The 25,424-nt window shown below is 33.3% G+C and overlaps 1 protein-coding gene across 1 annotated transcript in view; it reads right to left on the reverse strand.

The window, feature by feature from the left end:
• Nucleotides 1-2,664: 2,664 nt before the first annotated feature.
• The window catches only part of CYB5R4 (cytochrome b5 reductase 4), a 93,073-nt gene continuing 70,313 nt past the window's right edge, over nt 2,665-25,424 (reverse strand). The window contains exons 11-16 of the mRNA XM_074310388.1: nt 24,999-25,139; nt 22,436-22,588; nt 21,269-21,419; nt 20,838-20,924; nt 11,677-11,841; nt 2,665-6,229 (exon numbers count right to left, since the gene is read on the reverse strand). Of these exons, the coding sequence (XP_074166489.1) occupies nt 6,172-6,229; nt 11,677-11,841; nt 20,838-20,924; nt 21,269-21,419; nt 22,436-22,588; nt 24,999-25,139 (755 nt within the window). The 3' untranslated portion in view covers nt 2,665-6,171. The remainder of the gene's footprint in view (nt 6,230-11,676; nt 11,842-20,837; nt 20,925-21,268; nt 21,420-22,435; nt 22,589-24,998; nt 25,140-25,424) is intronic.

The raw sequence follows: 25,424 nt of genomic DNA on the forward strand, positions 1-25,424 counted from the left end.
AGACTTATATGAAGCAATGCAAAGTGAAATAAGAACCACCAGAACTTTGTACTCAATACCAGCAGTACTGTAATGATCAACTGTGAAAAACTTAATTACTCTGAACAATAAAATGATCCAAGATAATTCCATCCCTTGATGAAAAATGCTACCAACCTCCAGAGAGAAAACTAATGAATTCAAAGTTCAGATTGAAACATACTTTTCCCCCCACTTTGTTTATTGCTTTTTATTTATTTTTTTGTGTGACATGGCTAAATTGAAAATTCATTTTGCATGCCTTTAAGTCTACTGGATATCATATTACTTGCCTTCTCAGTAGGTGGGTGAGGAGCAGGAAGAAAAGCAAGAATTTAGTATTTAAAAAAAAAAAAAAATGTTAAAAGAAAAAAAGGGGCAGCTAGATGGCGCAGTAGATAGAGCACCATTCCTGAAAGCAGGAGGACCTGAGTTCAAATTTGGTCTCAGACACTTAACACTTCCTAGCTGTGTGACCCTGGGCAAGTCACTTAACCCCAGCCTCAGGAAAAAATAAACAAATAAAATGAAATTTAAAAAAAAAAAAAGAAAAAAAAATTTAAGAAAAATGTTTAGCCCTTTGTTGTTTGAAAAGCTACAAAATGAAAAATATGTAATATATTTTTAATTTACATATTTATGTGAATTATATAATTTTTATTTACAAATTTATTTTATCTGTACAAATCATTTTTAAGATCAAGTGGTTAAAATACTTCATGAAATTTCTTTTTGAATTACCCTGGCATTTTATAATAAAAACACTACCTCATTATCTGTATTTTGTCTCTTTCTCCCTTCTCCTTTCCCACCCCCAATCTTCAGTCTTTCTTCTCTCTCATAAAAGTTTGCTGGCAAAATGTTTCCATTTGTCAACTGGAAAAGTACAGCCATGGGCTTAAAGAATTACATAACTCCAAAGGAAATAAGCTCAGTCTATCTGAGCTCTAATTGCTCAGACAGGTAAACAGAACACTTTAAAGCAATACTGGCAAAAGTCTATTAGAAAACAATGTAGAGTCAACAACTGTCTTTTTAAAAAACCAAAAAACTCCAATTGAATTTGTGGTGCAGTCCTGCAATTGGTCAACCATTTTAAGTTAATTTCTGTTGTCTGGCAGCCTCTTCTAAGGTTTTCTAACACCAAGAAATCAAACAATAACTGAAGCACAGGTAAACAATGATGGAAAAACTGGGAGAAAGTGGGAGCAGAAATCCACAACCAAGAATAAAATTTAAAACTCTCATTTGCACTGGCAATCCAATTAAGATTCAAACATTATTCTCCAGAGGGAAATAAATCTTCCCAAGGGTTTATTTCCTTGCTCTATGACTGCTTTACAATCAATTAAAGCAATATTGATCAGGAAATACTGTGTATTTCATAGTAATGTGATCAACAACTTGATTAAGAAGCCAGGGAAGATTCCTTACTAGCTCTATTATGTAAAACTGGCCTCAGTAAGTTGGGGAAATTCACATCTAACTGCCAAAAAGATGTGTAAGATAAGAATTCAAAGGAACAATTTAATAATAGGGACAAATCTTTGATTTCTGAAGAAAAGTAAGGATACTGAATATAACCATATGACATTAGGGTGATCTGTCATATTTAGGAATTATTACGTGAAATAAGGATTTTGAAGATTCAAAGCAGAATTAAATTATCCAATTTCGATGGAGGGCTTTGCTGGGCAAATAAATTGCTCTTTAGACCCTCTATAGGGACATGTTTGTCATTTTATAATTGTACTTGATAAATTGCAAGGGTTGGATATCTCCTGTGTGGGATCTCTCCAGTTCTTCTTCAACACAGAATGATTCCAAAGCATCCATACACACTGATCTTTCAATAACCATCTCCCCCCTTTTTTTTGTCCCCAGATTTCTGACTTCATTAATGAAGAGCAGAATCTCTCTTCACTGGTAACTTAAAATTCAGATTCCTAAAGACGCTGGAACACTCAAAGATAAATGACTTGTCTATGACTACACAGTCTGAATCACCAAATACAAGAACCTTATTAAACAAGTTAAAGTTAAGAACCACCTCTTAAACAAAATGTTATTAATTTTTTTTTTATCGTGAATTCTTTTGGCAGTTGGGTGAAAACTACAAACCCATTCTCAAAATGATTTTCCATGCATAAAATACATAGGATTACAAAGGAAACCAATGAAGTTTCCATTGTAAGTTTAAAAAAAAAATGTTGTTCCTCATCCAAATTTATGAATCCCTTTAAGTCTATAAATGGATCCCTTTGGTATATGTGTTCCCTAAGTTAAAAACTTCTCTTCCAGAATTAAAGGCCAGCTCTATGCACATAATACTCTGTGCTGTTTCTTTAGCTCTATTATTCTTGGTGATCTCTTCTATGATCACTGCAATATTTTAGTTTGTGCAAACAAATCCTCCTCAAAATTAGGCATTTTCCTCTCTGATTAAAATTACCAAAGAAATATATTTCAGCAAACATAAGGAACTTCAAGATTTATCTATTTTCATATAACACATTACCATTACACTCTGGAAATATTTTTTACTTTTTCAAATGTTGTAAAGTTCCACAAAGTGTTGTGTCAAAGTTTGTCTGTGCAGGGTATAAGGGTGTGTGTATATGTGTGGAAATAATGTTGAAATTCAAATTCACATTAGCCAACATTTATTAAGCACCTACTATGTGCCAGGCACTGTGCTACAGAAATTTTTTTAAAAATGTCCTGCCCTCATGGGGTTTACAATCTAATGAGGGAATGTGATCTGTACATAAATAAGTGTATAAACAGTCAGAAAATAATGAGGAAAAGGGGAAGAAGAAAACTTTATGAAAAAATCTGAGAAGGAAGAAATCCCTTCTAACTGGAAAGCTTTGTCTCATGGTTTCATAGAAGAGTTGGCACCTGGGACCATACCTGGAAAAGTATAATTTCAAGAGTCAGAATTGAAGAGGTAATATGTCTTAGGAATGAGGCATAATCAGTATGAATGCAGAGATGAGAGAATGTGCATTTAAAAGTCAAGGAGTATCTAGAATTATATCATGGAATATCTAGTTTACCTGGAAGAGAGATTACATAAGAGGAAAGAGAGTGAAGGTTGGAAAAGTATGCTAAAGATAGTACAAGGCCCTTGAAAGCTAGGCTTGAGAATTTGTACTTTACTGGGAAGAAAACAGGGAGACACTTAAGGTTTTTGAGAAGGGGAGTGACATGGCTGAAATATGGCATAGAAGGGAGGCTAGGACTTAGAGGCACAAAGACCTTCTGGTTCAAATCTTGCTTCGGGCACTGACTAGCCATGGGCAACTCAAACAATTTCTTTGAGCTCCTTGAAACTAAGTTAGAGATAGGCTGTGAAAGAACTCCCTCCATCAATGAAATCTAGATCCTTATGTTTGTGATGTAACGTACTCAGAGAACTATATACTAAAGATATTTGGGCACCCACATAAAGGATGGATTAGAGAGGAGCTCTTAACAGTATAAAAAAGATGATGAAAACCTGAGCTAAAGCAGTGGCAGTGTGAGGCTGATAAGAAATCTATAAAACAGCTATTAAAATGGTGCAATCAAAAGGATTTGATAATTGACAATGTGGGGGATGACAGAAAAGGTGAATGAAAGAAGTCTCTCAGATTTCACCCTTTGGTGACTGAGAGGATGATGGTACCTTCAATAGAAATATTGATGTTACATATTTAAGATGGAGGAGGGAGTAATAACGTAGGTGGGCAAGTATTATTATTATCCCCATTTAATTATTAAGGAAAGTGAGGCAAACAAAGGGACTTGCCAATGGCCTCTTAGCTACAAAAATTTCTGAAGACTGATTATGAACTCAGATCTCCTGATTCCAGGTCCACTGAACAATCCACTGACCTGGCTGACTCCCAATTCACTTTCTGTTCATGGAAATTTACACTACCTGTGAGAAAGCCAGTTGATATCCAACAGGGGAGGGATTGGGATTTATGAGTCATCTGTGAAGAAGTACTGGAGCTACAGTAGTATATGAGACAAGCAAAGGAGGGAATACAAAGAGAAAAGTTAGAAGAATAAAATCATTAGGGACACCCATATTTAGGGCCTAGGAAGAAGAGCCTCAGAGGAGTCTAAGAAGAGGCAGACAGGAGGAGAATGAAGAGAGAATCGTATCATGGAAGTCAAAAGATATATTGGATGTTAATGTTACAAGTTGCACAAAAGTCACAAATGAAGTGATTAGGTTCCAAAGCTAGCCCACATAATCCAATATACAGATGAAAAAAACATGTGGGATGAAAACTGGAACAATGTTCTATTATTCCAGTCCTAATACAGAGAAAATACACATAAATAAGAAACTATTTTACTGCTGGTGCTAATTTAAGTGCTTAAATAGGGGAAATCAGTTTAGTTAGAAGGGCACAAAGAGGTAGAGGAAAACCTTTCTGCACATTCTGAACTGCAAAATACTTCTAAGGGCTTTAGAAGATTTGAACTTAAAAGTTTAGAGCTAGAAGAGACCTTAAAATAAACTAATTTTATAGATGAGGAAAAATAATGTTTGAAGTAGTTTAAGTCACACATCATAGTTAGTTTAGAAGCAGGTACAGTAATAAAATTCAGGATTTCATTCATTTCCATCCCTCCTCAATTTAGGGTTTATAAATGAGGATTTGGAGGATAAGGTATAATTTTATCAGTTATCTGGTTACAAAATTTTGTAAAATAAATTTGGACTTTATTTTATCTTAGATCTATAAAAACAATATACAGCATGATGCTATTATATTAAGTTAACCTGAAAAAAATCCAAATCACTTTGGCTATTTGACCTCTTTTCTCAGCATTAAATAAAATCACGCATCCATTTGAACTTCATTTTAGCTATCTTGCCAGCACTTTTCTAAATGCCTTTGATGGAAGTGGATGAAAAGTTGGTTAAGAGGAAGAATAAATTATCAACATACCCACTCAGGAATTTCCCCACTATGAGATAAACAGAAGAATGACAAGCAAAGAACAAAGTAGTTACACAGTGTTCCTTGTAAAATCAGCCAGCCAAACAGTCTCAAAATAAAATATTAGAACTTAACTCACTTCCCTCCCTCCATCTCCTCTCTGTTCTGTCTATTCTCCCAATGGAACAACCTTTCAAATTTTTTTTCTGTCTGATCCCTTATATTCTCTGTGCTGATTTAGCATAGTTTTTCATTTGATTTTGGTTAAAGTGACATTCTTATACTATCATTTATCTTGAGTTATTTTCCTTATTTTCCCTATTATACAGCCAAGCATTTTCACAAAGGTTTACCCAAAATGCAAAATAGTTCTTTCTCTCCCTGAAAATTTCTTAATGCTATAGCATTTATCTGAGGTTTGTGACACCTGTTTTTTAAGTCCCAGTCGCCATATAATAATTACCTTTGTGACGTTGGGTAAATTATTTACTTTTACTTTCTCTGGGTCTGTATTTCCTCATCTATAAAATAAAGTGTGGATCTGATGATTTCTATTTCCTTCTAGATCTAAAGTTATACAGAGACAGACATTGGATTTTAGAGCTGGAGGTCCAGCCTTGCTACATTCATCACATTTCCAACAAGAATTTTAAAAATATCTACATATAATTTTATTCTACTTTGTATCAATGTCACATACATTTAAAAAAATCTTGTTTGTATCATTTAATAAGTCATGACATTTCATGGTTTAAAACTAATAACAAGAACCTAAGTGATCATTTCCTGAGTTAACAGTGCAATGTAAAATTCAGACTGTATTGCTAAGAAGACATTTTACAGCATAGAAATGTGATCAAAGTGACCATTTATCACATCATGAATCATAAAATACTTATAAGAGGGGCTTACAGTAGAACAGTGAATCGTTTAAAAGTGATTCTGTAACATTTTTCATCTAGAGCCATACTGTCTCCATGATGAACTTTATCCAGATGAAAAGCCAACAATACTAGTAAAATCAGTTGAGATGCCAAGATAAAGCCTGACCAATGATGTTACTGCAAAAATGATTGCATATCACTGAAGAAGCCCTAAGACTGGCCTTGTAGTCACCTTCTATCATGTGTATAAAAAAAAAGTTTCTTTAAAAAAAATCCAAGCACTCAGAAACAGCTACATAAATTTGGCAAGATCCTGCAGGGGTTCTTCACTCTGCAGTAAAACTATGGACCTCTTCTTGAGAAAAGTTAAGATCCTTCAGTAATCTGAAAGAGAAAATAAAAATGTATGGGTTTTTTTAGGGTCATCAGGAAGGAGAAAGGAAAAAGTAAAGTTAATAGTTTGCCGATAACACTAAAACATCATGCCATTAACAGATTTAGTCTTGCTAAGCACTGAATCTGGACAAAATCATTTTAAAAACTATCTTTAAATTGCTTTAAGAGGAAAATAATTGATTTCAGAAATGACTATCGATTCTATAAAACAGATATTCAACATACATAGCATGGTAAAGATAAGTAGAAAAAAGGATGTCTGAATACATTTCAGATGATTACTCTTAAAAATATCCTTCACTTCTTATTATTCATTTATTTCAGTAGTGTCCAACTCTTTGTGACCCAATATGGGGATTTCTTGGCAATGATACTAGAATAGTTTGCTATTTCCTTCTCTAGGTCATGTTACAAATAAGGAAAATGAGGCAAACAAGGGTAAGTGACTTGCCCAGGTCACAGAGCTAATTAATGTCTAAGTCAGATTTCAGGCCATAAAGATAAGTTTTTCTAACTTCAAACCTGATGATCTATGCATTGCATCACCTAGCTATCCCCATCCCCATAGCAAATACAGAAGAAAAAAAAAGGTTTTTTTACACTGCAACTAACTACTCCCCACTCTGCCATCCAAAGGACTTAATGATGGAAAAGAATATTGACCCTGGAGTCAGGGACACATTTAAATTCTGCTTCTAAAGTGTACCTTTGTCAAGCCATAGAATCGCCTAAAAATAAATTCACTTTTCTGTAAATGAGGAACTTTTGCTAAATGGTCTTTCAGGTCCCTTCTAGCTCTTTCCTATGATCCTATGATTAGGTAAAAGATAATTCTGACGATATGAATTTAAACTTTTTATTCAGATAGCATTAAAGCATTTGTAATTAAAAGGGAAACAGTTAAGTGTTTACTGTTGAGAAAGGTCTGGTATCTTAAGATATTTATGAAATTTGAAAAACTATAAGAAAACAAGCATTACTACCCAATAGATAAATGTCATAGGATATGAGCTGGAAATTTTCAAAAGAAGAAAATAAAAGCATTAACAGCTACACACACAAAAAATGCTCCATTTTAGTAATAGTAAGAGAAATGTAAATTAAAGCAATTCTTAGTTTCATCAGTTTGCAAAAATGATTGAATAAAACAGTGGAGAGCTTATGGTCATAAGAATGCACTGTTAATTCAGTTTGGAATTGCTCCAGCCATTCTGGAAAGCAATTTGGAATTATATCCAATTAGTTACTAAACTGAACATACACAACTTTTGACTTAGCAATATTCCAAATAGTTCAAAAGAAAATGAAAAGATTTTACTTTATCAAATAACTCCTTATTCTTGATGAGACCCAAGACAAAACTAGAGATCCCACATTTGGAGGATCATCTCTAGCTATAATGTCTAGGTTAAGTCTTCCATGATCATAATATATATTTTTTTCCCATGTCATGTTTGTGATCTTTCCCCAAACTCCTATTTGATTGACCTCAACCAAGTGGCTTTCCCTCCATTTTCTCATCTGGACGATAAAAATATTCCATTACATTAAAAAAAAAAAAAAATCTAGTCTTCAAGGCCCTTTCCTATTTATCTCCTTTTATTTGACCTTCTGTTCACCTAGAAGAATTTTGTTTTTTATTTTATCTAATCTATAAATTTGGAAATTTGATTGCATTGGCAATGAATCTATAAATAAATTTCAGTACTGTCATCTTTATTATAAGAAAATAATCTCTCAATCAATTAATTCTTTAAATGCTTATTTTATTTTTTTTAGAAGTGCTTCATAGTTATATTTATGTAAGTCCTATGTATAGCACAGTAGCTATACCCAGATATCTTATATAGTTAGTGATTGTTTTTTCCCCCTAAATTTTATTCAATATGGAACAAATCTCTTTTATTAGGGAGGCTAACTATATCCACTACCAAATCCACAGCTACAATGGAATTCGGTTGCTGGTCCAACACCAGCCTCAGTCTTCTTGTCAGGGGAAGTCACACTTTAATCTGTCAGTTTCAGCCCAACCAAGCTATGCAAACCACTCACCCTCAAGACCTTTGGGAATTGGTCTTTCCTGAGTGAGTTCTACAAAACATGCAAGCATAATCTCAACAAATGGATAAAGGTTATCCTCCAGGTGCTGAATACCCTCTCATTGGTAAACTTCCAGTTGAAATGTCTTCATGAAAACTCCATAGGCTTCAAGACAAGGAAATTAGGCATTTTCTTGTCTATCAGGTCAGAGTATATTAAAATTCGGACACCTCTTTTAGTTATTTTTTCCTCCTTAAAAAGGAATTCATTAATGGCATTTTTATGTCAATACCTTAGCAGTTGCTATAGCAGATGGAGTTGGGTCTAAAAAGGTGTAGTCAATTTGAATGGAATTCTTTTTCCTAGTTCCTCCTACTGGGTTATGTTGGCAACATACAAAAAAATGACAATTTTTTTTTTTGTGAATTTATTATTTGAAGTTATTAACTATACCAAGTAATTCTTTTAATTGAATCTCTAGGGTTCTCTAAGTATCACCTACAAAAGTAATGTTTCTTCTATAAAGTTTGTTTTATTTGTGACTATTCCCTCCTGGATATTAACCTCTTTCTTACAGCCTTCTCTCCTTAGCCTAATCTGATTATCTGATTTAGAAAAAATATTTCTAAATGTGTATGTGCGTGCATGCGTGTGTGCACATGCTCCTTTGCTTGGTTCCAGTAAAAATAAAGAAAGAAAACGAAGCATTAATTGCCTATTATGTGCTGGCACTGTGCTAAGTATTTTACAATTATTATCTTTACAAGTTTGCTTACAAATGAGATTCACAAGATCTTCCTTCATCCAAATTACTTCTCTAAATTTATATACTTTTCTTCTTACAAGGCATAATGATGAGAGATAATAAGTTGTCCCTCCCCCTTTCTTGGTTATTTTCTTCCACAATTTATTCCTTTGTCTTTTACTTTTTATATGTATAAATGTTTATATGTATTATGTAACACAGAGAGATTTAAATAATCAAATAAATGTAATTTAAATACAGATAACTAACTCCTGTAACTGTGAGAATTATCTGCAACAAATTTAAAACCTTGGCCTGATTTCTTACTACCATCCATTGCACTTGTAGAGAACTTAGGTCTTCATTGTTCAGCTAAGGAAATGCCAATTCATTTTAATATAAGCCTAAACAAACTAAGATCAAAAACACAAATCACCTTCTAGACAATCATTCTAAAGCCTAAGAAAAGTTACTTATGATAATGCAATGTTTTAAATTAATTATACCATAAATACATGTTTGCATATTCCTATACATTGTATATAGTATAGTCAGTTCTAAACATATGTAATATACACACATGTGTGTATAAATAACCACATGATTTACTGACTCCTTCCATAGAGCAGATTACAATCCCCATGACTTAGAAGGTAATGCTCTAGATTTCTTGAAGTATACAGAGGTTAAGTGACTCAAAGTTCTAGTAAATGTAAGAAGGAGGGTTTGAATATCTTTCCTAATGCTGAACCTAAGTCTAATTATCATGCTAGGTAATTTTTCACAACTTTTTATGTCATGGGATCCATATGACAGTCTTATGAAGACTATGGACTTTTCACAATAATATTTGTTTTTAATTCATAATTAGAGGAAATACCAAATATCAGGTAGAAGTTTGTGCAAATGAAAATGAAATTACTTTTTTCCACCTAAGATCAGAGACCCTTAGAAATCTATGCAAAAGGGTCCATGCCTTACAGTTTAAGAAGTGTACCATATTGTTAGTAATGCAAAAAAAAAAAATAATGCCTGCTAAAATGCATTCTCCGCAATAACTTATTTTAAGAGCATCATCAATCACTCTCTTAACTACTTGGATTAGAAAAAGCATAGAATATAAACAACCATTTGAAACAATAACTTTACCTATTCTCAAATTCAAATTCAACATCAATTCAATATCCAAAAATTAGTCAAACCAAATGTGAAATGAAAACTTTTCTGCAAATCTCTATAATACAGAGATTTACTTACAAGTATGAAATACTACTCAAAAAATAAGTTTTTTTTTTGGTCACATAAGAAAAAAATCTGTGTGGCATATGGTAACAAATTACCATACAAACGTACTTATATATACATACAGACCACACACAATATATATATATATATCACACACACATGCAAACCAAAGTTATTCTTAGCTTTGGAACATTTCTCTTTTAAATTACTTTCATAATTTTCATAAATTTCAAATGATGGATGTTTCTCTAAATATTTCCAAATATTATAAAATGCAATCAGGCAAGAGGCATTTTTTAAAAATTTTCTTTTTTTCCCCTTTGTTGTTGTTCTTTTCTTTTGGGGGGGGGGGGGGGGGCAGCTGGCGTTAAGTGACTTGCCCAGGGTCACACCGCTAGTATGTATTAAAGTGTCTGAGGCCAGATTTGGGTTCAGGGTTGGTGCTCTATCTACTGTACCATCTAGCTGCTCCAAACATGAGGCATTTTCAAATGCTCTTTTATGTTGTCTGCTACTATCAACTCCTGATTACTCACATATTGATTATTCTGTGTGGGGGGGAAATTCATGTTTTTGCTCCTTTCCCTCTTCATGCCTAGCTTTCAACCACTTTCCTGTTTATTGGTACTTGCACCACTTGACAGTGAAAAGAAGAGGAAAGAACTAAAGCACAAGTCATTATGTTCCTTGTTGACATTTCAGTTAAATAGTAAGAGACTGAAATTAAATGGCTAAAATGGAGTTTGTGAATTTATCTATCATTCCTTTCTTTCAGCAGCTTGAATAATTTGGAGTTGGCCATCTCTTATTTTCAAATAAAATAACATATGCTTTATACGCTACCCTATAACTATAACTTGTTAAGGTGCACAAGATTCTTTTATGTTATCTCATTTAATTCTCTCACCTTTGTGAGGCTGATATTTTATTATTATCCCCTTTTTACATATGAATAGATTGTGACTCAGAGAGGTTAAATGTCTTGCCCAAAGTCATACATCTACTGAGTAATCAAAGAAGAATTCCAAAGCAGGTCTTCCTGACTCTAGGCCTACCCCTCTTATTCTCCTTGCCAGAGGTATCAAGCACATGGTGCCCCAACACCCCAAATGTGGACCAATCAAGCTTAAAGTATAACTGGGAAACATTTCACAAAATAAATAAAAAATACAATAGAATTAAATGTTAATATGTGGTTTTGAAGTCAATATACATCCACAGGGAACCTTATACTGACTTAGTACTCTCATTACCCCACCCTACCCTATCCCCCATGTTTCTATCTGAGTTGACAACATAGCATTAAGTAATGTAACTACCTCTTAACTGTAGCTTTAGTATATTAAGATTATCTTTATTTTTTTTTTTTATGGTTAGCAATTTATTTTTTAGTATTAACATCTACCTTATTCCTTGTTCTGTGAATGATGCTGGCCCACAAATGCAGATAAGGACTCTAGAGTCTTCCAAGCTTCTTTTTACAAATTCCGAAAGAAGAGGTAATGAAATTCTTCCCTGTTTGCCTGTCCATTCACAGGTGGGCTCTGAGAGAACAAATTCAACTTCAAATCTACAAAAAGGGCACAATTAAAAAAAAAAATTATACATTGTTCCTAAATATCAGTTCAATTCAACAACTATTTATTACGAGTCTTCTATGTGACAGAATTAGACAGGCACTGAGCCAGATGTTGCAAACAATTATTCTATGGATAAAGGTTGAATGAAGATAAGCATATACAACATTAAATAATATGTCAAATAATAGCCCTTATATTTATGTAATTCCTACCACACATTGTCTCACAGGATATACACAACTATGTTGTACTAGACTTAGAATTTAGGCCACAAAACTAATGAGTGAAAAAGTCAGGGCTCACACCCCAGGCTTCTGAGTTCAAAGTCTTAAGATTAGTCAATCAGTCCTTTCTTTAATTGGCTTCTAGAGTATCATTTTTCTTTTCTCAGATTTCTTTTCATTTTTATGAAAAGTAGGAAGTTTAAGATGTTTTCCAAGGAATATTTTAAGTCACGGAATACACACTCAAAATTCTAAATCTAAGTTTACTAAGCATTTTATTTTATAAACACTAAGCAGAAAGATTTTATCTTTTTATCCAAATACATCAGAAAACTGGTTCAAAAACTAGGAATTCAGAACTCACATTTCTATTAATAGTATTTTACCAACTATAACAAATACAAAACTACAAAATGTTAACATAAAAAATGACATTCACACTTTGGAAATAAATGGAAACATTCACAATAAAGCTACCAAATACTTGACTACATGAAAGCTAATTTTCTCAGAGACATAGTGACCTGTCACTTGAATTGCTAGTCAACAATATAATGAATTTAATATATCTAGTTAGGCCTTCATTCTTTTGATCCATTTCAGAAACAAAAAAAATCAATGTTTTATCCACAATATTTATTTCAACAGCAATGAATCAAATCTGCTTCTAAATATCTCAATGAACATTCAAAATGATTGCTGAAGAACAGCACTAAGTGACTTCTTGATTCTAAATCACAAGAAAAAACAGTCAATAGTTTTCATTGTTGCTAAGCAAGGATATTGATACCATGATTATATTACCATATTAATATGCCCTTGTTCATTTTGCCAAATATCATTAGTTTTCAACTAGTTTTCTTTCACAATGTCCCAATGCCTAGAAAAATGGTTAAACTTTAGTGAATAGGAAACACATGTTCCTGAAAAGAATGCTTCCAGAAAGATTGTCCAATTTCAAATTGATACTTCATACTTAACTTTTAGAAATTTTAACAAAAGTAATTCATCTTACCCTTTCTCGCTATAGGAACTCATTCAATCAATTAAAGATAGTCAATTGGAAGAGCAAAAACAATATATATATATATATTTTTTTTTTTTTTGCTGAGGCAATTGGGGTTAAATGACTTGCCCAGGATCACACAGATAGGAAATGTTAAGGGACTGACACCAGATTTGAACTCAGGGATTTTCCTGATTTCAGGGCTGGTGCTCTATCTATTGCACCTCCTAGATGCCCTGAAAAACAATACATCTTAAAAACTGTCCCTTAAGTAGAAAGATATATGCTTTGTCTACATGAAGCAACAGATAAGTATTAAACACACACACTTATCAAGTGCCAGGAATTGAGCTAGGCATAGGGATTCAAAGACAAAAGGCAGTAACACACACACACACACACACAAAACTTTTATTTATATATATTATATAAATTTAATATATATATATATATATATATATATATATATATATATATATATATATATATATATATATATATATATGTATGTATATGTGCGCGTGTGTGTGTTACTGCCTATAGCATATAAACTCCTTGGGAGGAGAAGCTATTTGTTTTGTGAATTTTTGGGAAGGGGGGAAAGCACAAGCATATAAGGAGATGAGTAGAGACCTTACATTATTTAACTCTAAAGGAAACTGGGGATTCTAACTGCTTCCTTTAAGAGATAGTAGTAATATGGTAGTATATCCCCAGTACTAGGTACAACCAAAAAACTTAAATTGTAACAAATTGTATTACTAGGCTAAATCTAGATAAAGGTATGGAAAAGGGAGAGGGATGTAATGTATAAAGAAAAGCAAGAAGGCTAATGGAAGGAACAGAGAGTAGGGAGAGAGGAATAACATATGATAAGGCTAGAATAGTTGGCAAGAACTATGTTGTTAGGGCTTAAATACTTGAGAAGTTTGAATTTGAATGGGGAAGTAATATGAAGCCACTGGAATTTACTGAGCAGAAAAATTTCCATAGTTACACTCATGTTTCAGGAGTATCATTTAGACAAAAGAGTACAGGATGAATTGGAAAGGGAAGAGACATAAGATAAGGAGAACAATTAGAAAACTTTTGATATATTTACAATAAAATGTCTATAAATACTCTGTTCTATTTTCCATGTAGTTATGAAACCTGAATAAGATAGGCATAATATAGTCAGTATTCTTTGCATTGTTGTTAAGTATCCGAAGGTACTTATCTATTATATTTATTTATGATATTTCTTTCTGTATTGGCAACAAGCAGTAACATATACTTTCTAATTTCAGGGTGCTAATAAAAAGCATTTAGCCAATGATTGGCATATTCTCAAGAGCACTCGACAAATAAAAGATAATCAAATTCCCTAAAGAAATGTTTTTCTTACACTTGGTAACTAGTAGATTTACTCACACAATACCTAAAATTTTAATGTCAATTTTTTGAGTCCCAGGCCACAACTGCTATGTAGATAGCAGAAGAAATAATAGGCATTGTGTTATATGATAAAAGGATTATACAACAGAAGGGTGCTGACAAGAAACTTTCCATCTTCACAGAGGAAAGGAGGAAAATATTTTAATAGTGGCAAGTGTAATAACTAGATACTTAATAAGAGATTTTTAACTCTGGAACAAACTACCAAGGACTATTGAGCAATGTCCTCTCCTGAAGACTTCTGAAAGAGGTAATGTACTGCCTAAAATGATTAGAGTAATAATAATGAACCTTCCTTCAGATGATGAAATTAAAACTATTTCCACTCATATGAAAGAGTGTTCCAAATCACTATTGATCAGAGAAATGCAAATTAAGACAACTCTGAGATATCATTACACACCTGTCAGATTGGCTAAGATGACAGGAACAAATAACGATGAATGTTGGAGGGGATGTGGGAAAACTGGGACACTGATGCATTGTTGGTGGAGTTGTGAAAGAATCCAACCATTCTGGAGAGCAATCTGGAATTATGCCCAAAAAGTTATCAAAATGTGCATACCCTTTGACCCAGCCATACTACTACTGGGCTTATATCCCAAGGAACTACTAAAGAAGGAAAAGGGACTTGTATGTGCCAAAATGTTTGTGGCAGCCCTTTTTGTAGTGGCTAGAAGCTGGAAAATGAATGGATGTCTATCAATTGGAGAATGGTTGGGTAAATTATGGTATATGAATGTTATGGAATATTATTGTTCTGTAAGAAATGACCAACAGGAGGAATACAGAGAGGCTTGGAGAGACTTACATCAACTGATGCTGAGTGAAACGAGCAGAACTAGGGGATCATTATACACTTCAACAATGATACTGTATAAGGATGTATTCTGATGGAAGTGGATATCTTCAACATAGAGAAGAGCTAATCCAATTCCAATTGATCAATGATGGACAGAATCAGCTACATCCAGAAAAGGAACACTGGGAAATGAGTGTAAACTGTGAGCATTGTTTTGTTTTGTTTTGTTTCTCTTCCCAGATTATTTTTACCTTGTGAATACAACCCTTCCTTTGCAACAACAATAACAACAAAATGCGATTCTGCACATATGTATTGTACCTAGGATATACTATAAGATATTTAATATGTATGGGAATGCCCGCCATCCAGGGGAGGGGGTGGAAGGAAGGAGGGGAAAAAATCGGAACAGAAGGGAGTGCAAGGGATAATGCTGTAAAAAAAATAAATAAATAAAAAATTACCTATTCATATGTACTGCCAAAGAAAATGTTATAATTATAAAAATTAATTTAAAAATAGATTAAATTTATAAACAGGGAAGAAAAAAAATGAGAAAAAAATAATGAACCTTCCATTTCTATAACACTTGAAGGGTCACAAAATACTTTTTTACAACAACTCTGTAAAAATGATAGCAAAAGACAATTGTTATACAATTGAAAAATGTGAGGCCCAGGAAGATATAATAACTAGTCCACAGATAATCACAGAACTAGATTTCAAACATAGGTGACTCCTTTTTATATAAAAACATTGTTAATTCACAAGATGTAAAATAATATTAAAAAATGTCAACAAATACTATATAATATCAGGATGTACATACCCTAAAAATAAGTCTTCAAAAGTAACACAATACATTAAAATGTAGTCTATCAGCTTTGTCTGGGAGGGGGGGAAAAAAACAACTTTGAGACATAATCACATCACATAGTTGCTAAGGAAAATCCAGCAAATAATTCAAGTCAAAATTTCTGGAAATAAATAATGGAATGAGGTCCAAGACTACTTTTTTACTGTTCTCTACTCAATTTCAATCCAGCTATTTTATCTCCAAGATGTCTGGATTTTTGACAGAAAGCCTTCATTCAGAAAGCCTACATTCAAACTTTTCTCTGACACATTTTATCTATGTGATTATGGATAAATCACTTAGTCTCTCAATATTCCAGACAATTCTTTAAGCTTCTAAGTTGATGATCTGATTCAGTAGAAAGAGTTTCACTAGGAATTTTAAGCTTCAATGAAATCACAGGTTTTAAAAATAGATATTTGACTTGGAAGGGTCTTTAACAAAAGAAACTGGGGCCCAAAGAGATTAAATGTTTTATCTCATGATATGTATATAATATATATAACTACAACATGTAAAGTCATAGAGTTTCTAACAAAAAATTTAGGGAAATTTGTTTAAGAGACTATGCAATTCATACACACAGAAGATATTGTTATACATACAATAAAGAGACAAACACATTTTCTCACTTCACTGGTTCTGTAAAAGGGAAAATTAGAGGAGATGGACAACATGATTTCTAAGGTACCTTAGTGATCTAATAATCTACTATGGAATGCAAATTCAATAAGTGAACTGTGTGACATGGTCACTACAATAGCCAATACAATCACATAACTTAAAAGGAAGAGATGTAGCAGGAGGCCTGTCCTTGGCTCTAATCTGTCCACATATTGAATACACGTTCAGTTCTTAGTAGAGATATTGGTCACATCTTAGTAGAGATATTGAGAAACTGAATAGCACATAAAAGAAGATAGTGATGAACTTTATATCTTTTGAAAAATATCAATAGAACTGATGGGAGCCCCAAAACTCTCTCTCACTTTCTCTGACTTTGGGGGGAACACTTGAAAAACTCCCTCAGAGAAGCTCTCCCCTGAGAGACCCACCCTAGGGAATCAAGATAAAGTGCTTTCATTCTGTTATCTGGGTGGGACTAGTTGAGTCCAGGACCACTCCTACTTAGCTTGAGCTGGAGATTGAGATTTCTATCCAACCCAATTAAGTTGGAGATTAGTCCAGGGACATTCATTCAATTGGAAGACTCTCTATTCTGATTCCAACTCAAACTGCTCCCAGCCCTCACCAAGAGCTACTCAGCTCAATTCCCTGCAGAGGACCTAAAAACAGGAATCATGCCAGGCCAAAGGACCTCCCTTGGCATAGGTACCTGCGAGGAACTCTCTGCCAGCTGAAAGACATTCTTTTTCAGCATTATCCTTTCTTTGTTTCTCTCACACATTTCCCTAACAGCACTATGTGGTGACTGCGTTAGCACCCTGGATACCTTAGAATCAGCTGGAGTCAGGATAAGCAAAAGTCTTCATTCTTGGTCTTTAGTGGGAAAAGTCAAGGGGAATGGACATATAGGATCTCTGCAACCTCACCTCTTCCTCTCCCGGCCAGAAGTGACCCTGGCTAGTCTCACTCCACCCCCTAGTCCCTTCCACAATTCTCTGTATACACCAAAAAATTGGGTCAGTACAGAGTAGTTGGAAGGGACATTTTCCAAGCATATTCTTATAGAGTATTGTCCACTCGGTAATTAGCCTCAAGTGCTCAACTGTCTGACCTCAGCGCATTAACTCAAGAGTTTCAGCCCTTTACAACACTATACCCCTCTTTACCTCTCTGTCAGGCCTTCTCTGCTAGACCTTTATCTCTCTGCCGGGACCTTGCCACTTGAAGTCAGTCTTCCTAGCAAAGGCTAACTTCCCAATGCCAAGTGCCAATAAACTTCTTTTTGCCAGTCTAACTTTTTGGGTGCGTAAATTTATTTATGAAGAACCTGCACCAACCAGAAGGGGGTTCCCACAACTCTCTGCTCTGCACTGAACCTCCTCAGAACTAATAATGTTATCTGGAAAAGGGATATCTATGGGGAAGGAGAAGATTATTATTAAGATCTGTCTCCACGTATCTATAATATTATATAGAAGGATCAGAATTATTTTGTTGTTCTGTTTTAATTCAGCCCCAGAAAACAAAACTAGAAGCAGCTAATAAAAATTACTTCATACTTCCACATACCAAAAAACCACTTCCTAACAGCTATAGTTATCTCAAAGTCAAACAGGCTACTCTGGGAGAAACTGAGTTTCCTTTCATTTAAACACTTCAAGCAAAGGCTGGATGCTATAGAAGAGATTCTTGCCAAGACATAGCTTGGATGAGAATGCCTCACACTTCCAGTCCAACTTTGGATGCAGTGGCATCACTCAACTAATAAAAAATCTCCCTTGAATTTCCAGAGTAACAGTCAGATACCTTTGTCTGGCATTTGAGACCTTTTACAATCTGAAACCACCTAGCTTTCTCATTACATGTTATTCTCCCTCCAAAAACTTTTCTCTAACCTACTCTATTTTTCCAATAAATTCTGTACTTTTCCCACCTCTCATTATCTCCATCTTCTAATGCCTTTACTCAACTTTTAAAGTTGAACTTAAGTGGTTCCTCCTCCATAAAGCCTTTCTTATTCCTCACCCTTCCTCTCTCCTTTCCTTATACTTTGTTAAGGTTATCTTACACCACTTTGGAATTCACATAGCATTTTGTCTTATACTTCTTTAATATACTAACCATGCAATACTATGTTATTATTTAATTTGTATTTGTCTTACCCTCCCACACTAGATTATTAGCTTGATGAAAAGTCTTCCAACCTATTTAAGTAGTCTTTTCCCCAACACCAAACACACTATTCTGCACATAGCAAGTTCTTAATAGAGGTTTGCTGAATTTCAATTTACAGAGAAAACCCAAGAAAAGACTGTTTTCATAGAAGAACTACTGCTTTACAAATCTAGCTATGTTCCACTTAAACATATTTGAAAATGCACAATCTAGGGGGAAAGTAGGTTTGAAAATAAGCTAAAGGCTTTTAGAGGTTAGGCAAGAAACCAACAGTATACAGATGTAAGTAATCAGTTCTAGTTTTCCAAGTACAGGGAACTAAGGGAAAAGTGAGTTGGCTGAAGGAAAACCACAGGAGGCACATTAGGAAGTGTATAAACACAAGATGGTTTAATTTCTTTTTCTTCTAGCTTGAGCCAGTCAAACCATATGGTGTAGGAGGGGCAAGCATGTAAAATGGTTTTTTCTCTACATGTAAAGAAACAGAGAAAAACTGGATAGCTTGTACAGATTACAGTTTAGAGAAAGAAAGTGACTAAAAGCAAAGAAGATTAAAGGAGGATGGACATTTTATAGGCTTTTGGCCACTTAACTGCTCTAAGTCCTGGAGCCTGAGATCAGATGAAACAACTCATTTACAAAGAATAGCTACCAAATGTAATATACTGTTACTTAGTGTAACACCTAACAAAAAGCAAGTTAGCAGAAATATTTTTTTTACACAATAAGAAGGACTATGAAGACAGGTACATAGTATTAACAGAACAAGAAAGTAATTCAGAATTATCCTTTTTAAAAAGTTTAATCAAAACTAATCAACATCTTGAGTCTGATAATGTTAACACACCCACAGTCCTCCACTTTAGAGGGAAGATTGGAAGACTAATTCATTTCTTCTTACAGATAAAACTTGCTTAGATGGTGTTTGATTTCATCCACTGTCACTGGCTTTTTTTCCCCCATTCACATTTTTGTATATTGTTTATTGCTTTCCTAATTCAATTTAACTTTGCACTGTAACATACCCTCAATATCCACATGTCAAAATTTATTTAGCCATTCCTCAATCATTAAAAATCTACTTTTTTTTCAAGGTTTTTTCCTGCTATGGAAACTGCTATTATATATATTTTGGTGTATATGAGACCTTTGTTACTTGTACACGCTAGTGGAATTACTGGATCAAAAAGTAAAGGGGCATTTTGATAACTTTCTCAAAAATAAAACTCTAAAATTTGCCATCTGATTCTACTCCTGCCACTGGACTTCTTTTTCACTAACCATTTCATTGGGAATACCATTCTACTTCCTATCTGACAAAGCAACTATCTCCCCTCAAAATCAACTGCAAGTAAACTTTTCCCAACACACTTTCTCTAAGGAGAAAAAAATAAAATGAAGAGAAAAAAAAAAAAAAAAAGCAGCCTACCCAAATCTCCCACAAATTTTCTCAAGTCTTATTCTATTCTTTTATGAAATAACAGACAACTATAACAACACTGTCTGTGCAAAATCTACAATATGATAAAAACAAGTATCACATGGTAATAATTTTTCTTCTTATTTATAACTTTACAAATGCAGCTAATTTAATATACAATATTATTAATGCTGAAAATGAGGTCAAAGGAGATAATATTACCAAAGATTGGCAACAACAATACTTTAATAACAATAAGTCAATATTCACCTTGATAAAAATCAGCAGATTATTTTCTTTCCAGAAAAATATATGAGTATAGTTTTAAAGTTTATAGTTTTTAGTTTAATGTTTGTTTCAGAATCAGAGCTCCTATTCAAGCTGAATTCAAAATTCACTATCTATTTTTTCAGGCAACATATGGCCATTGCTTTAGTACCTTCTCTCCTTGTCTGCTAGCTGCTCCAATTGATTCCTCCAAAGGATATCTCTTTCTGTCTTATTGAAGAACATCAGCTTCACTTTCCTAAAAGTAAATGTTACATTATACATCAACACAAACTCTTTCAATTGAGTTTTTAAATGAAATATAACCATGTTCAATAAGAGAAATGAAGGTGAAAATCTGTTATGCTTCAAGGTGACCATATGGAACAAAATAAAGTGAAATGAAGGTGACAACACCCTTAATAATCAAGTTAAAGCCAGAGGAAGAATGAGAAATGATTAGCAGGATAATAAAAAACATTTTCGAAGTTTTACTGCAATATTAAAATCAGAGAAAAGTGGTATAATGGAGCTTCAGAAAGTATATTAAATCAAATTGTTAATCTTGTATTTTTTTTTAATTTACATATAAAATTTACATACCTGAGATTGGTTATATTAGTCAAAGCATAATTCAATATTTTAATCATTGGTGTGAAGCCTGTTCCAGCTGCCAATAAGAAGAGTTCTTCTAATTCTTGGAGCTGAGATTTTTTAAAGGTGCCCTCAGGATTACTCAAAAAAACACAATCTCCTAAAAAAATAATAAATAAAAACAATGAGAAAAGGAAGGAAAATACTAGAAAGTCAAAGATAATGGAAGTTTTTCATAACATAGCAGGATTCTTGACTGTATGCCAACTATGTACTATCAAAATTTGTATAATATAGTTATGTTACCTAGAAGATGATTTGACATATATAATGAGGAAGTACACAAGAATGTAATTTTACTAAATATCCTCTTCCATATTATTCATTTTGTAAAACCCATGGTTTTCAAACTGTAAAAAACTGGCAACAAGTAACTAGCAATAATATAGCACTGAATGGCAGTTCAATATGATTATAAACTTTTCAGTGGCAGGACCTACTATATTATAATTTACTATGCTGCAGGCCAAGTGCAAGATATATTACTGGATGCTCATTAAAAGCTTGCTGATTCATAGGAGGAAAGAATACAGAAATATCATAAAACCGCAGGCTAATCAATTTAATGGTTTCGATCTTTCAGCAAATATTGTAATATCACTAACAAGAAAAACCTAACAGGTTACCACTTCATTTCCTTTTATTTTTCCTAAAGCTAAATTCAAAAAATGAAAACAAAACTTTATCATATATGAATCCACAATCTGGAGGGGTCATTCTGCAATCTAAGGAGTCTGGATGACAGAGTTCAAATGTCCTTTCTGCAAATCATAAAGTATTGCTTTAATAAGAAAATGACCCCCAGAATGAGTTCCTAGGAAAAAGCAAGTTATATGATTTAAAACTGCTCAAACTGAGCAATATGAATGAAATATTTTCACTCCTTCCACAGCAATGGCAATTCTGAATCAAGTTTTAGGTATGTACTTAGAAAAAGGTATAGCCACATTAATCATAAATAAAAAAGCTTTAAGAAAGATAAGAGAACAAGGACTGAGAGAAGAGGGACTGGACAGAATAGGCTCAAAGTTGAAAGATACAAACTTCTTTATAACTCTTGAAGAATGAATTAAAGCTCCCAAAAAGCAGTAAGAAAATACAATGCACAATGCTTACCTATTTGAAGACAATCAAAATGTGGTGTGAAAAGTCCAGTGTGATAGGTTTTAATCATAACATAGATATATTTGTTATTAGGATGATGTGATTCCTTTAAATTTGAGTGTAAGGTCTCTAATATAGGTGTATATGGTTTCACTATTTCCGTACCTGGAAGAAGCCAAAACCAAAGATATGCAAATGTAAAAAGCATAATGACACAACTATATAGTATATTTAAATGTTCAATGTAAACATGCTGCTTTATTATTACTATTTTCAAATGGGACACTGCTAGAAATGACTTCTTATAAATTCGATTTTTGGGGGGATAGGGTGTCATAACTGAATAGTAGCAAAAGATTTATGTAAATAAGCTTGGTCAGTTTCTTTCCTAATGGAGTAGTATACTATAGCAGGGATAGGCCAATATCTGCTCCTATGGAATGGGGCCACTGGAGCAGCAGCCTGTACCAAAATTATTACATAATCAAACCATGCAGAATAGAATCAACTTTCATGATCCAGTTGCAACAATGAAAATTACCAGATTATCTTAACCATGTCATCCATAAGAACAACATAAAGAAAAAGTAATGTATAATTTTTTATAATATTTGGCTTAATCAGTCTAAAAAAAAGTAAAAGTTAGCATATATATTATCTGAGTTGTCAAAATTCTTCGAAGGGCTTCTCAAGTTTTTCTAGTTCAACAAAATGCCATTTCTCTATAAGTTAAATTTTAGTATAGATAATACAAAGAAAATGACATGGTTTTTTAGCAGTATTCTCAACATTAAAAACTAGAGAAAAAGTAAAAAATGCTATTGGGCAAAGCATGGTATTATTTCTCTAATTTTCATTATTCAACACAGTAACACTTATGTGTTCCTCCTATGTACAGAATACTATACTAGGCCATAGTGAAGATACAAGCACAAGGACAAAATCTTACATAAACATAATCTTTGCCAGTCTGGAACTATGCACACAGCTGGTATTTAACAAATACAATGAATTCCATAAGATAAGGTCCTTGAAAAGGACTCACAATTATAAAAATATTTATAGCAACTCTCTTTCATGGTGGCAAAGTATTGGAAATTGAGGGGATGTTCACCAACTAGGGAATGGCTGAATAAGTCGTGGTATATGCATGTAATGAAATACTATTATGCCATAAGAAATGATGAGCAGAAAAACAAGGAAAGGCTTACATAAATTGATTCTAAGTGAAGTGAGAACTACCAGAAAAATTGGGCAATGATCAACTATCATAGACTTAGCTCTTAGCAATACAATGATTCAAGACAATTCAAAAAGATTCATGATCAGGGAAAGAACTATGGAGTCTGAATGCAGATTAAAGCATACTATTTTCACTATTTTTGTTTTTTTTTTTCTTTTGATATTTCTTTTTTTATATAGAAAGAACTCAAAATCTTACAAAAATAAATGCTGAAAACAAAACAAAAAAAAATTTTTTTAAGGACAAAGTCCTTGCCACATGCAGTTTATAATTAGGAAAACAATGCTTTAGAGATGCATTTAAACACAGTGTTGCCCAAAAGTCAATGAAATCTAATGCCAACTATATCAACTCATTGATATGGTGCTTTAAAACACTTTTTCCCCCATGTACCATGTAAGGTAAGCACAGTTAGTACATAATATCCTAATTTTAGAGATGAGAAAATGGGCTAAAATGATTAAAATGAAGGCCCAGATACATAAAACTAAGGGCAAGAAGAGTGAAGGAGGTACAGACTAACAAAATCAGGCTTCTTCCTTGTCCAAAAAAAATTTAAAAAAAAAAAAAAAATCGGAGATGGATCACAAAGATTTTTTAAAGTTATTTGTTTTTTTTTTTTTTTCTTTTTCTGAGGCTGGGGTTAAGTGATTTGCTCAGGGTCACACAGCTAGGAAGTGTTAAGTGTCTGAGACCAGATTTAAACTCGGGTCCTCCTGAATTCAAGGCTGGTGCTCTATCCACTGCGCAACCTAGCTGCCCCCAAAAGTTATTTGTTAATATACAAGCAACACTTGCTGGCAGAAAACAAGTGACTCAGAAAGGATTTTTTAAACTTTAGTAAATGTCAAAACTACAAATGGCTATTTAAGAGAAGCTGGGATATATTTCACCTTTAATACTAAAATCAAGAAAGGTTCAGAATCACAAGGATCTTCAGGAACAGAGACTATCTTTGGTTTTTCTTTATGTCCCCAGAACTTAGCCTAGTGCTTGGCACACCAGAGGCACTTAATAAATTTTTACTAACTAATTACATTGTTTAGAACACAAGATGGCAATTTCTTTAATTCTATTATCAAAGCTACAACATTTATAATATGTATATAAAAAGATGATGAAGCACATATTTAGTAAAGCCTTCACCTACTTTTAATATTTAGCATCTAGCACTCACAATCAATTTAGCAAGTCAGGAAAATGTGCTGTCTCAAAAAAACACAAGACAAACATACTAAATAAACTCATTCCATAAAATTAAACTCTAAAAGTATATAATTTTACAATATGAAATGATTTTTAAAATTACCCCTCAGTTTCCATACAACTTACCTGTAATAGTTTGCTTGAGGTAAACATGTTGCCCAATAGGCACCTGAAGATGAGTACCTGGTGGCAGCATCAAGCAGTAAAGTTTGGTATCATGGGTAACATCCACTTTGGAGATCAGCTGGCACTTTCTATAGTACAGCCCTAGAAAAATGATTCAGCTTTTCTTATTCTTGAATATTTAATAAGTTATCACTCTCTAAGACTAACTTATAAAAACATTGTTGAACTTTATAGGAAAGGGAGTTCCATCATCAATGAAATTTCCAATCTATACCCTATCTTTATCTTTTCCCCCACCTACAAAAAAGAAAAAAAAGATAAAAAACAAATACAACTTCACCTGTTTCCATGAACTGAGGAGTCAATAAATAACTACACTGGCTAATTTGAGTTTTTCATTTATCAAAATATTTTTTAAATTCTGTG

Source organism: Sminthopsis crassicaudata, chromosome 4 (genome assembly GCF_048593235.1).
Source record: "Sminthopsis crassicaudata isolate SCR6 chromosome 4, ASM4859323v1, whole genome shotgun sequence".
NCBI classification, from domain to species: Eukaryota; Metazoa; Chordata; class Mammalia; order Dasyuromorphia; family Dasyuridae; genus Sminthopsis; species Sminthopsis crassicaudata.